Here is a 14,607-nt window from a genome sequence, read left to right on the forward strand (position 1 = left end):
GAAAACAGAATGGTTTGCCATTGACTTGCGGGAGGGGGGACGACAAGAACTAGTTGGATAAAGGATAATAAGGATGTGAGGGCTGGTACTGCTTCAAAGCTATTATTTTAAAGAGGTTTTCCCTTCTGTCCCTTTGAACTCGTTGTGAAAGAATATTGGAAGGAGGAGGTATCTTAGGTTTAAGAATGGCACTTTATGAATTGCTCCGTTAGAAGGGAAAAACTAGAAGAAAGTTTCGCAACAACAAAGGTCTCCTGTGGGAGTGGATACAATTAGTGAGAAAACTATAGAAGCAATTGGAAATTCTGAGCAGTTGGAGTGTTTTAGGGTTGGGAACTGGGTAAAAGAAGTAACTCTTACAAAGAAAGAAATGAAAACATGAGAATAATAAAGAAGCCTGAGGTCCATTTGTTAAATGCTAAAAACTCGTCCAAGATGGAATGTAATGGGAAATATTTTCTCGATTAAAGTTTCCAAGGTCATTTTTATCTAACTTAGCCCTGCAACCCAGCAACAATAATAAAATAAAACTAGCATTGGCAAATCTAAACTCTGGCTGGACCACTTATACATTTATTATTATTATTATTCTATTCGTTAAGCACTTTTCTATTTTTTCAGATCTCGCATGGGACTCACAGCATAGGAGGGAGAACAGGCCTCAGAATCAATCCCCATTTTATACAGTCCTCATGTTAAGTGACTTGCCCGGGTCACATACTAGGCAACTGGGAGAGTCAGGATTAGAATCCAGGTCCTCTGGCTGCCAGGTGCGAGCTGTTCTTAGTACAGTGCAAGTGCTTAGTACGGTGCTGTGCACACAGTAAGTGCTCATTAAATACGATTGAATGAATGTTCTTCTGGACTGCATTCATGATCGATCGGTCAATAGTATTTATTGAGGACTTCTGTGCAGAACACTGTACTAAACGCTTGGGAGGATGTGGTAGAATTGGTGTAGACCACTCTAAACAAAGCCCTAAAAGTTGTTGGCAACCTAATTCATCATTCAGTAGGCTGAAAGTGAAGGCATGAAGGCACTGAAGTTGGAAATTTGGTAATTCTGCTTATATTATTAATCCATTGCACTGTTTGAATGCTTACTGTGTGCAGAGCACTCTACTAAGCCCTGTATTGTGTTATTAAAAATATAGAAGTAGGAGGAGTGTGGCTGAAACGTTGGGGAGGAAAAATTGCCACATCTCAATCATGCATTCAGTAATATTTATTGAATGCTTAACTATGCAGAGGACTGTACTAAGCACTTGGGAGAGCACAGTAGAATTTGGTGACATGATTCCTGCCCGCCAGAAACTTACCTCCTCTCTTTTCTCCCCTCATGCACACTTGCTTCTCTGGCCCAGAGTCTTTAAAGCTTTCTACGTAGTGACACTTTTTGATTTACTGTAGCCTATTTTTTATAATTTTGACATTTCATATATTCTAAATATAATCAAATAAATTGTAATCCAGAAAGTGTGCACAACCCACTCTTAAGCAAAATGTTGTGAATTATTGTTATTTTTTCTTATAAATTTTTTTGTCAAGTATTTAAGTATTTTCAGTTTTTCGAGTCGGGCAAGTTAGTCGTAAAGGGAAAACAAGTATAAAGCGTTTTTATAGCTAAGTTCCCGCATACTTTGGTTCTTTCATTTGTCCAAGAATGTAGCTATCCCTCTTGATGTGTTTTATGTTTTAGATAAAGAGCCCTTTAAATTCTTTCCTTAGTATTTTACCTTCAATAAAAGTAATTCCTTGAAGGTAAAGAGGCTTCCTATTGATTTCAGATTTAAATGTTTTTGTCCTTTTCATCAAGCTTCTCTATTATTCTGCATGTACCTCTTTCCTCATCATCTTTTATCCTTCTCTTTATGTTTAAGCCTACATCCTTGATTTTTCTTTCACCGTTACCTATGAGTTTTTTTCTTTTCATTTTCACTCTCTTCACTGAATAATTCTCTTAGTTTGTCTGTAAAAACATCTTCTTTGTTCAAATCATTCTTATTTCTGTGTTGTCCCAGTTACTCTGCAGATGGCAGCCACAAATCAACAATATTGGGGCACCTTATTTTCCTTATGCGTTTCACGTTTTTGTTTTTTTTCTCGGGGTGGCACTCCTGCCTACCTGAATTTTGTCAAATTTAGATTCTAAGCCTCTTTTATACAGTGTTTTTGTATGTTGTGCTGAGTGCCTGATATGTTGTTTGTGCTGGTTTACTTAAGCTGTAAACAAAACGTGGTCTTATGTGAAATTGTGAGGCTTAACTTCATTCGCCAAAGAAAATTTAAGAATTCATTGGTCTTTGACTTTAATGTTTCAAATAAGAAGACTGCTCATGGAGTTAGTTTGTGTATATTGCCCTCTTAAAATTATGGCCTAATGAAAATGTGAAAATCTCTCATTACATTGGCACGAAGGATATTGTACTTCTGAGTACAACTTACTTGGAAGGCATTCTGTCCAATAGCTAATTCCTTAGCTCAGAGCCTGTTAAAAGCATTATCAATTAATTCCATACTCTTAGTGCTGTCAAACATTTGTACTAGCTGAGATCCATGAAATAATTAATGATAATTACGGTACTTGTTAAGGGCTTACTATGTGCCAACCACCATACAAAGCACTGGGATAGATACAAGAAAATTAGGTTGGATCCGGTCCCCGTCCCACATGTGGTTCACAGTCCCAAGTAGGAGGGGATTTTTGTTTATGTATATTTATCCCTTCTTTTGTTTGTTTTTGCCTCTCTATTCATTTCTTTGCTCTATCAGTGCTGAGCATGTCCCACTCTGCACGTTTCCCACTCTCTGTACGTTTCCCACTCTCTGTACATCTGCACCTGAATATCGCCTGCAGTTCTAGTCAAAACATTTTACGAAAGACGTAACAGCTGGAAAAGGTACAAAGAAGGTTAGCTAAAATGATCGGGGGTTGGAGGTGGGGGTGGAGCAATTTCGGCAAAAGGATTATCTGAAAAGATTAGTACCCTTCATTGAGGAACAATGAAGGATGAGAGAGGGAAGCTTTTTGAAGTTTACAAAATCTTGAAGCTGGGTACAACGTGAACGTAGAATTATTGATCAAATCCCTCACACTAGAATCGTAGAGGCATCCTTTGAGGCTTGAAGGTGTTATGTTCCAAACGAAAGGAAGCAAATCTTAAACTGTGGGAAAACATAGGGAATTCCTTTCCGCCGGAAGTTATGGAGACAGAAAATAATACGTTCAAGGCAATTTAGATACGCTCATAAGATGAGCGGTCCATAAAGGACAAAAATTAGAGATGTTCGAAGGAGGAAAAAGCCTTGAGCAATTGATGTCTGCTTTCTGAGGAAAAGGTTAAGGCAATTTGTCACTATCAGGCCTGTATTTTCAAAGGAGGGAAAGCAGTGATATCAGAGGGTTTCCCCAGATGGCCTGTTCCCAGTGTTAGAGCTACATGACAGACTGGATGACCTATTGGACCGACCTGGTCTGACTCTTCTTATACGCTCACATTTTTCCTCAGTTTGCTCCTGTTTCTCTGTCTTTTTGTATTTTTCCTTCATCCAGGGACCCCCATTCATCCCTCTGGACTGTAAGCTTGCTGTGTGCAGGGAACATGTCTACTATTTCTGTTGTATTGTACTTTCTCAAGCGCTTAGTACAGTGTCCTGCACACAATAAGCACTCAAATGCCATTGGTGGTGGTGATGATTTGATGATCCCGTTTTCATGCCTTTTTGCTCCTGTCATTCCCACTGCTTTTTTGGTCCACAGGGGAGTTTTCCTACTCTCAAACCCCTATGTGCAACCCTTCGTCAGTGAACAATCCATCTATAGTGTATGCACACACAGTTATGCACATTCAGAGGTATGTACCAGGGTATACAAAGCATTTTCAGTGAACTGGTCATCACAGGCCTGGAAAAAAACAGTTTAGTGCTCTCGCTCATCAGAATCGCTGTGGTGAACAATTCACCTGCAACCAAAATAGTCCATTATTTATAAAAATGAATGTGGAATATACATAAGAGTTGCTCCTCAGCAACGATTGAGGGCCAGGTCTGAGGGCCAGTGTATTTTCCGAGAGTACTAGGTGATTTCATTTGCCATCAATACTTGGTGGAAAATTGCTTCCAGGAATCTATATCAATGTCTGGCGATGACTGCTCCGTATGTGTAGCAAGATCCCTGAAGCAGAGCAAAGAAGCCGGAAGGAGGAGCAAGAGTTGGGAGACTGACTTGACCAAGATTTGGGGTCTTAAAGATGGCAATAGGAGAATCAGAGCCAGATGATCATTTGTGGAGGAGAAAGACAAGCAGAGAGGAAGGACCTCCCTGGCACCTCATCGTCCCTAGCACAGGGCCCTCTTTCCGTGTTAGAATGTAAACTCCTCATGGGCAGGGAATGCGTTCCTGCTTTTTTCTTTACTTATCAAGAGCCTAGCACCATGAACTGCTACAAATATCGCCGCTGATGCTGCTATTTCTACTATTACCACTGCTAAAGGATCTCTGCTTGTAAATTGCAGTTTCTGGGTGAGGATACTCGTCAGGGAGTAGGCGTGATAGAAGAAACGGGAAGGTGTAAGAAGAAATGGAGGAAGAAGACATGGGAGATGGAGGAAGTAGGCCAGAGACCAGGGAACTAATGGGAAGAAATAAAAGAAGCAGATATAATTAGAGAGAAATAAGGAAGAAATGTAGGGTAATTAAGGGATAAGAGAAGGGCAAATAAGGAAAGAGAAAGATGATGAGAACGGGAAACACACCAAAAGACTCGTTAATTTTTCACAGGTCCCAGCCGGTCCAGTAGTTTAATCTGAATCCTGTGGATCTTCTGAAGGTCATCGTTAAGACAGCTTCTCAAACTGATTGGCTACAATTACTATAAATAAACATTAATTTAGTTTCATAAGGATAGAAATATTTCATTGTCCAGTTGTGACTGGCACTATAATTGAATTATGAGGTTGAATTCATCTCTTGTAATTGGACTGATATTTAATTGCCTAGATTGATTTCAGTGTGGTCTCGTCAGAAGACAAGATAGTTGACTACATAAATTCTTCAGTCCTTTCCAGACCTAGGAGCCTGTGATATTATTTTTCCCTTAGAAACACATTATGGATGCATATAAGGATACTGATTACAAAGAATCATCGCTGATGTAGTAAAATTTAATTTCGCTACACAACCGAAGGTAGATAAAACGGCGTAGTCCTTGTCTAAGTATTTCAGCCGATAGTAAAAGTACCCAATTTATGCAGTGACCATAAAGAACTTTAATAGGTCAAGAGAAAAATGGGGCAAGTTTTTCTAATTTATTGCAGAGATACATCTTCTATAATAGTCCTTTTGAAATAGCGCAAAATCGTATTGATAATGTTAAGGAAATTAAAAATTTTGAGGCGAATCTATAGAAAGGCTATTGTAAATGAGTATTGTAATTTTGTGTTTACTCATTTTCAACCAATCCCAATCTTTTGAGTATAAAAATCTCTAAGAAATTGCAGATGTGTGCTTTATTGAAATCTCATTGTAAGCAGAACACTGTGCCAACCGCTTGGGAGAGTACAATACGGTAGAGTCGGAGGACATGATCCCTACCGCTAGGAGTTACGAACAAGCCATCTGAAATGCCTGAAGCCGAAGTAAATTGTTTCAGCACCCCATTGGGTCTGGAAATGAACCTCAGTGGAGAGTGATTGTTATTTATCAGGCCACTGCTCTGTTGGATTATCTCCTTGTCCCACCTGAGGAGGAGTGAAAAAATCAGAAAGGCAAATCAGCGCTGAGGTTGTACAAAGGGGAGAGGTAACTTCCTTTTCCTGAAGAGTCACCTGGAAGAACTAAGATAAATTGTCAGTTTACTACTGTACTTCATACGATAGCCCACATTTTTCTTTACACTGTTTTCCTTAATTTCTTATTGATTTTCTCCACCCAATCTCTCCTTATAATAATTATGGAGTTCATTTAGCATCTATTATATGTGAAGCGCACTATATTGCGCGCGAGATACAAGGTAATCAGGTGGGACAGTCCCTGACCCACGTGGGACTTATAGTCTAAGTATTCATTCATTCAATAATATTTATTGAGCACTTACTATGTGCAGAGACTGTACTAAGCGCTTGGAATGTACAAATCGGCAACAGATATGTTCATATATTTCATGCCCAGATCTCTCAAGTGAAGAAGCCTCGTCTGTGTTCTGGTTTCACATCCCGCACCTCGTGTACACTGACCCTTTAAAAAGCTTAATCCTTTTCAATTTAGAATAGGTGATTTTTGCAGGACTTGTGGCTATAAATAGATGTCGTTCTTGCCTTCAGCCACCCTAGTGAACGTAGTAGGATGAAGAAAATATGATGGGGTTGTGTGTTATTGGAATATTTGAATAAAGTTTTAATTAACTCTTTTGTAGTTGATCTGGAAGAGAGGAATTTTACTAAACATTCGGGGTAAGATTTCATCACTTTGGAAAGTTCTAAAGGCTTGGATTTTAAACTGACATTGAGCCGAACTCTTGTCAGCACTTTCTAGGTTCTGTTACAGTTAGAAGATGATTTTTTGAAAGGGATAGAATTCAGTCATTTAAGATCCTAAACTGGAGAATTTGTCTGGGGAACTCTGAGTCATTATCAGCTGCTCCTTAGGTATCGGGATACAGGATATTTTCTATCCGGATACTCCAGTTATGGTTACCACCTCGTGATACATCCACCTCGGGAGATGGTCAGTATTGTTTGATGATTTACCTCAGCCCCGGTGGCTGTGCGCTACTGGTAAGGAAATGCAGCCGCGTGGCGTAGTGGAAAGAGCACGGGGTTGGGGTTTGGAGGTCGTGGGTTCTGATAATAATAATGTTGGTATTTGTTTAAGCACTTACTTTGTGCAGAACACTGTTCTAAGCACTGGGGTAGATACCGGGTAATCAGGTTGTCCCATATGAGGCTCACAGTTATTCCCTATTTTACAGATGAGGGAACTGAGGCAGAGAGAAGTTGTGACTTGCCCACAGTCACACACACTGACAAGTGGCAGAGCTGGGATTCGAACCTATGACGTCTGACTCCCAAGCCCAGGCTCTTTCCACTGAGCCATCCTGCTTCTGAATCTGCTCCACCACTTGTCAGCTGTTTGACTTGGAGCAAGTCACTTCACTTCTCTGTGCCTCAGTTACCTCCCATCTGTAAAATGGGGATTAAGACTGTGGGTCCTATATGGGACAACCTGACTACCTTATATCTACCCCAGCGCTTAAAACAGTGCTCGGCACATAGCTGACAGACCAAGGGCCTGGAAGTCCTAGGGTTGTGGGTTCTAATCCCGGCTCTGCCACTTGTCTGCTCTGGGACCTTGGACTTCACTTCTCTGGGCCTCTGTTCCCTCCTCTGTAAAATGGGGATTGACACTGTGAGCCCCACGTAGGACAGGGACTGTGTCCACCCTGATTTGCTTGTATCCATCCAAGTGCTTAGTACAGTGCCGGGCACATAGCAAGCGTTTAACAAATGCCACAATTATTGTTATTACAGTACACAGAGTAGGTGCTTAGTAAATAGTATTGAATGTATGAGTGTTTGCAATTGGGAAAGATGGACCATTTCCTCATGGTGTGCGCTTGAGGATTTCCCGGGCTGCCCTGTTAGCACCAGATTTGAGTTCTCCTTCCTCGTATTTTGAGCTGCCAAAGACTGTGCTTCCAGGTAGTTACCTCATTTCTTTTTGTTTTACACTGCGCTGGCCTATTTTCCGTGCTGCATCCCCTATTATCAATCAGTCGACGGTATTCTTGAGTGCTTTCTGGGTGCGCGACACTGTACCTAGCACTTTGGAGACTAGACACGTTCCCTGCCCACAACGAGCTGATCATGCTACATCGAGGTTTTCCCTCATTGTGGTTTTAAAGCGTTTCTTCTGCCCCCCCATTTCAGCTCAGTGAAAAAGCAGCTATTTGGGGATCCTGTTACTATCCATTCTTCTTCCCTGTTCTACCCGGTAAAAGGTGTCATGTGACAAGCATCGCTTCAGCGCCGGTGGTCTGACTGAGTTCCAAGATTTCATTGTTTGGGATCCTGTCCTGCCAAGTCCCTGGTGTTAGGTATTGCAATATTACACATTGGTGGTGATGTTGGAATTGCTCTGCACGTAAAAATGGTGCCTTTTGAGGTCCAAGGATCACAGCACTAGAGAAAATTGGACACTCCAATTGCTCTACATGCCTTCATTAATTCCCTCTCGGAATCCTGATGCCTTGTTAGCTCAGAATCTTGTTCACGTGGACTTAGACCGTGAGCCCCTTGTGAGGACAGGGAAAACATCCGACCTGATTAACTTGATTAACTTTAGCGCTTAGAACAGGGTGTGGCACATAATAAGTGCACAGCAGGTACCGTAACAATAATAATGTCTTTTGATCTTTCCCATTTTGTGCATTTGTTCTGTTACAGGCACAGTCGACATTATTGCTATTTAAGCCCATTCATGATGGTTTTAACTCTTAATACAACTATTGGTAATTGTATTTGCTAAGCGTTTAGTATGTGCCACTGTACTAAGCACCGGGGTAGATACAAGATAATCAGGTTGGATACGGTCCCTGACCCCACGAAGGAATCACAGTACAAGGAAGAACAGGTATTGAATCCCCATTTTTCAGATGAGGAAACCGAGGCACAGAGCAGTGGAATGACTTTCCCGAGGTTTGCACAGCAGGTAAGATTAGAACCCAGATCCCCAGGCTCCCGGGACTGTGCTTTTTCCACTAGGTCACGGTGCTTCACACCTCCTTTGGTGTTTCTTTTTCACAGTTGTCTCTAAGACTTTTAGAGTTAGCCTAGATAACTGGTTTATATTCTCCTTGGAATAAATGGGAAATGATGCTATAAATTTAGATGTGCTCTACCAGGGCCTTTTTAGTGTTGACACACAAACACATGGGAGAGCGAAATATATTTTCATCTGAAATATAATCAATATGAGATTATAGCCAAATCCTGAACCTATAAAAATAGGTCGCCATGAGAACATCAGTGGGAGTTAGTGAGATTTTTGTCTGTATCTGTATTATGTAAATTCAACAACTTTTTGTATGGTAACGGCCTTTGTCATTTCACTTTAAATGGGATATTTCAAATAGTCAAATCTTGTTTATCATCAGATTAGTCTCAGGTACAAATGTGAGATATTTAATTTGACAGAATTGTTTGATTTTAGGAGAACTGTACTCCATGCACTTACTGCAAAAGTTTTGTGTCAAACGTGCCACCCTTCCCAAATTAAAGCTCTTTAATAAGCTGTTGCAGAGTGCCCAACATGCTTTTTGGCCTGATAATATTGGTGAATTTTGCATTGACATCTCAACCAGGTCACTTCTCTTCTCTGTGTCTCAGTTTCCTCATCTGTAAAACGAGGATTGAGACTGTGAGCCCCACGTGGGATCGGGACTGGATCCGACCCGATTCGCTTGTATCCACCCCAGCGCTTCGTACAGTGCTTGGCACATAGCAAGTGCTTAACAGATGCCACTCCCCCGCAGACTGTGAGCCCGTTGTGGGCAGGGTTTGTCCCTCTTTATTGCTGAATTGTACTTTCCAAGTGCTTAGTACAGTGCTCTGCACAAAGTAAATGCTCAAGAAATACAATTGAATGAATTAAAAGTATTTCATCAATCATTTATTAAGCACTTACTGTGTGTAGAGCGCTGTACTAAGCGCTTGAGCGCCGTAATAAGTCCTGGGGAGAGCCCAATAAAATTAGTAGGCCTGAACCCTGCCCTCAAAGAATTTACAATTCAGTGGGAGAGGCAGACACTAAAGGAAATAAACAGAAGAAAGTAATAGCATTTATGTACGTGTCTCTATACTCTATAGGGGTGAGTCCCCAAATTCTTAGGTTTTAGGGAAGTGTTGAAATGATAGTGGCAGGGAAAGAAACCAGGGAGACTAGAAATTAATTAGGGAAGGCTTCCTAGAAGAGATGTGGTTTCAGAAAGACAGTAAATATGAGAAGAGCAGGGGTCTGTTGGATGTGGGTGGGGAGGACGTTCCAGGTAGAAGGGAGGAGGTGAGCAACAGATCAATGGTGGGTAAGATGAGAGTGGGACACCGGGAGTTAGCTCGAGAAGAATGAAGCTTGCAAGCAAGAGTATAGAGGGAGAAGCAACACGGATAAGTTGCAAGGAGAGAGCCTCAAAGCCAATGGATCGGAATTTCTGAATATTGTAATCAACGTGAAATCATTATGGGGTTCAGCTACCGGTATCATTTTCCAAACGGTTTTACTAAAGATCAACCCTGTTGTAAAATTATAGGTCGTTACTAGGGCTAGAACAATGTAGTTTATGAACAGTAATTCTCAGCTTTCCTCCTGATTGTACGTGGGGGCGGATCATTCCGCCCCCACGTTTCGAAGTGTAATTCCCTGAAAAAGGCAACTATTCATCACCAAACATATCTGATGGAAAACTTTGAGGGCTTTGATTTTTAGATACAAACTCAAGAAAAAGTGCACGTATTAGAGACGCTCTATAATATATTACTTCTGGACTTTGATTTGGTTCATCCAGCAGAGCACGTCGGAATTTGGTTACGATGGTATCTGAAGTATATCGTACTAAATATACCCAGAATTTAGAACACATTCGCACGTTGTCTTATTGTAGTTATAAGTCCCACTCAATTTGCTGTGCCTTATTTGAATTTTCTATTTAAGTGGTTATTTCACTGTTTTAATACAACTTTGTCACAGACAGTATTCTTTAAGCTTCATTCAGGTACATTAACTCTGTTATTTTTGAGTCCCCCAAATTCCTTAATGGGCTAATTATTCCAGTGCTATAGTCATGGTAACACTGGGAGAAATGGACACCCTTATCACTATGATTGTATGATGTGTGGCTGTATTCATGGAAAATCCTCTCCGTACCTTATGTCAGCTGTGTGACTGTGGGCAAGTCACTTAACTTCTCTGTGCCTCAGTTACCTCATCTGTAAATTGGGGATTAACTGTGAGCCTCACGTGGGACAACCTGATGACCCTGTATCTGCCCCAGTGCTTAGAACAGTGCTCTGCACATAGTAAGCGCTTAACAAATACCAACATTATTATTATTATTATGAAAGAATTAACAAGTCACTTGAGCAATTTAGGATCTTATTTACAAATACACCATTCAACCTTCATTGCCAAACCTTTATTTTTAGCTGTACTAGAGGAATATGTAATTGTATTGAGTTATTCTTGGGTAATTTTGAACGTTTTCCAGGGTAATATATAATGCTGTATATCGATGGTGCCAAAAAGTTTTTTTTCAGGAAATCAATCCTAAAAATGTAGAACCTTCAGATATTGAAAATTTAAGCTTCCTCTTGAAAATCTCAGAATGTTTTAAATGCTTTAAATGTGAATTTATTTAAGAACAAAGTCAAAGTCAGGCAATCAATGGCATTTATTGAGTGGCTACTATTCAGAGCACTGTACTAAGTACTTTTGAGACTATAGTAGAGTTGTAGCCTGGCTTAATGGAGAGAGCATGGGTTTGGGAGTCAGAGGTTGTGGGTTCTAATCCCAGATCCGCTACTTATCAGCTCTGTGACTTTGGGCAAGTCGCCTAACTTCTCTGTGCCTCCGTTTCCTCATCTGAAAAATGGGGATTAAGACTGTGAGCCCCACAACCGGATTACTTTATATCTACTCCAGTGCTTAGAACAGTGCTTGGCACATGGTTAGCGCTTAACAAATGCCATCATCATTATTACTGTAGAAATGATTCCTGCCCACAAGGAGTTTTCATTCTTCGAATGGCTCTTTTCGAGAAATAGCCGAAAATTTTAATTCTAAAATATGAAACATAAGAATAGACTTATATTTTCATTTCCCAATTTTGCACATGATTTAGAACGATTCTTTCTTGACTTTTCAGCACCTCAGTGAGCAGTCAGGTTGGATTATTCAATATCTCGTCCGACAGGAGAGCGGCAGCCAAAAAAGAAAGGTATCACAAATTGGTGCCCGACTTTAATAAATGGAGATATTTTGTATTTTCCACCAGGCTAAGCCACTCTAGTTCAGTTAACCTCTTTCCTTTAATGACAGATCAAAAAGGAAGAGATGAATAAGTTCATCATGTGTTTGACACTTCAGTTTAAGAATAAAAAGCAAATCGTGAGGGAAGGTTCCTGCCTTGAGATTTTTGACAATATCCATTAAGGAGCCCCTTATTCAGATCTGTTCTATAGTGAACAGAAAAGAATGGCTCAGATCTCTGTTACAAACAGGTATAATGGGAATTAGCTAGGACTTGATTCACTGGGCACTTTTTCCTCTCAGTTGTCACCTTATTGTAATCTTACCATTCTTTTATATTCTCAGAAGTTTTCCCCATAGCAACAGGAACCAGGGTGCTTACTAAATCACAGCTGTGATTAGTTGATATACTATTAAAACAGAAAGTTGTAATTTTTTTGGTCCACCTAAGCATATCATGATTTCTTACTAATAGACAATTTTCTAAAAATCAGTGATCAACCGATGCAAGTAGCTTTACGTTTTTACATTAGCATGAAAGATAATCTGAAGAAGGGTTTGTGTTGTTAAAACATGCTTAAATCAATGCTCCAATTCAAATACATGATAGCTTTTTTGTCCCTAGAATGTCAGTGGGAAATTCATTCTAATCTTCGGTAGAACAAATTAGTCAAATTTCAACATCAGGCGTATGAAGTTGTGCGATATTCGCATGGGATTTTTCTCGAGAGTTATGGTGAGACCTTAGCTTTTAGGTATTCTGCCCCTATTACACTATTTCCTCCGTCTACACTCCATTCGCCCTCCGTGGAATACCTCCTTTTATCCTCTCTGCCAAACCACATTGCTTCCTCCTTTAAAATCGCTGAAAGACCCCATCCATAAACCCTTTGATCAATAAATAACATCAAACCCTTCCAGGGTGCATAGCACTGTACTAATTTGCGGGGAGGATTCACAGATGTTGAATCCGACATAGTCCTAGCCTTCCAATCAATCACTGGTTATTATTGAGCGCTTACTTTGTGCAGAGCACTGTACTAAGCACTTGGAAGAATACAGTACAGTGGACTTAGCTTACACAGTCCTTGCCCATAATGAGCCTATGGCCTTGAGAACAAGTTTACAGTCTAGTTTACAGTCCAGTGTCCCCGAATCTCAGAAGTCACATTAAAAAAAAAAAATCCTAACAAAAAGGCAAAAAATCAATGCTTGAACAGGTTCAACAGTCAAAACGGATGTATCATCCCCCTCTGATATTCTTATTACTGTGGAATTTAAGTGCTTATCACGTGCCAAGCACTGTGCTCGGTGCTGGGGTAGTTACAAGATCAGGTCCCACATGGGCGCACAGTCTAAGTAGGAAGGAGAATCCCTATTTTACAGATGAGGGAACTGAGCCACAGAGAAGTGCAGTGACTTGTGCAAGGTCACACAGCAGGTCTGGGGAAGAGCTGGGAAGCAGCGTGGCTCGGTGGAAAGAGCCCGGGCTTGGGAGTCAGAGGGCATGGGTTCGAATCCCGGATCTGCCACGGCAGCTGGGTGACTGTGGGCAAGTCACTACTCGGTGCCTCAGTTACCTCATCTGTAACTGTGAGCCTCACGTCGGACAACCTGATTACCCCGTATCTCCCCCAGCGCTTAGAACAGTGCTCCGCACATAGTAAGCGCTTAACAAATACCAACATTAAAACCCAGGTCCTCTGACTCTCAGGCCCACGCTCGTATCAGTCCTTCATACAACTTCAGGCAACCCCGGTTTGAGACGACCGCGATACCAAAAATCTGGAGTTAACTGCCACTGTAGCCCGGGATCCGTAAGTCCCACCTATCGTTCCGTCCAACTGCCGCAGGAATGTCGGGTTCCTCCGACCTCTCCCTCTCCTCACCGGGTTGCTTTCCAGTGACTTGTCTAAGTTGGGCCCTCCGCTTCGGGAGAAGCTCAGGAGGGAGGTAGAACAGATGGGGCAGGACTGGAAGGGACAAAGATCTCCTTACTCCTGCCCCGTTTCTGCGCTGCCTTGGATCAGAGCGGAGAGAAGCCAGAGGTGTCATCTGCCTCGCTCCAAGCTCCCCATTCATTAACTGCTTTCGGTGGGGCAGGAGACTTCACTGTCATCACAGCTTTCAGCTCCCGAGCAGCGAGAAATGCCCCTGGCTGAAGTAATGCTCCGTCTCCATAGTGATGAAAGCTGCAGTTTCTTAGGCCGCACTGAGACTCACCACCGTTTGGGGCCAGGAGGCGGGGCCAGGGGTTAGGCGTCTCGTCACTGCGCGTCCAAACATCTCCTTGTCCCCTTTCTGCCGGAAATAATGCGGCAGCACGTGGTGGGTGTGGGAGCCTAATGGGTCGCCAGCGGGGGGAATAAAATTCTAAATAAGGAGGGTGGGACTGAGGGGAACGAGGGCCGTAATTGGCTCACGTTGGAGATCAGGAAGGATCCTAGTGATGTGGAGGGAAAGGGATGAAAATATGGGGTGACAGGAAGCGATCTATAGTGTGCCTTTCGATTACCTGTAAAGATTTAGTCATTTCAGGCCTAGGTCAGAAGGCAGGAACCTAATAAATTGCAGTTAAGTCTATGAGC

The 14,607-nt window shown here is 41.6% G+C and overlaps 1 protein-coding gene across 4 annotated transcripts in view; it reads left to right on the forward strand.

Annotated features, from left to right (window-relative positions):
- Positions 1-14,607, forward strand: part of RAB11FIP2 (RAB11 family interacting protein 2) — a 51,063-nt gene that overhangs the window by 22,083 nt on the left and 14,373 nt on the right. For 2 of the 4 annotated variants that reach the window (XM_029080622.2, XM_029080624.2), the window contains exon 5: positions 11,916-11,987. The exons of the other annotated variants lie outside the window; for them this stretch is intronic. In XM_029080622.2, the coding sequence (XP_028936455.1) occupies positions 11,916-11,987 (72 nt within the window). The remainder of the gene's footprint in view (positions 1-11,915; positions 11,988-14,607) is intronic. 4 annotated transcript variants of the gene reach the window in all.

The sequence above is a fragment of the Ornithorhynchus anatinus genome, chromosome 16, assembly GCF_004115215.2.
Source record: "Ornithorhynchus anatinus isolate Pmale09 chromosome 16, mOrnAna1.pri.v4, whole genome shotgun sequence".
NCBI classification, from domain to species: domain Eukaryota; kingdom Metazoa; phylum Chordata; class Mammalia; order Monotremata; family Ornithorhynchidae; genus Ornithorhynchus; species Ornithorhynchus anatinus.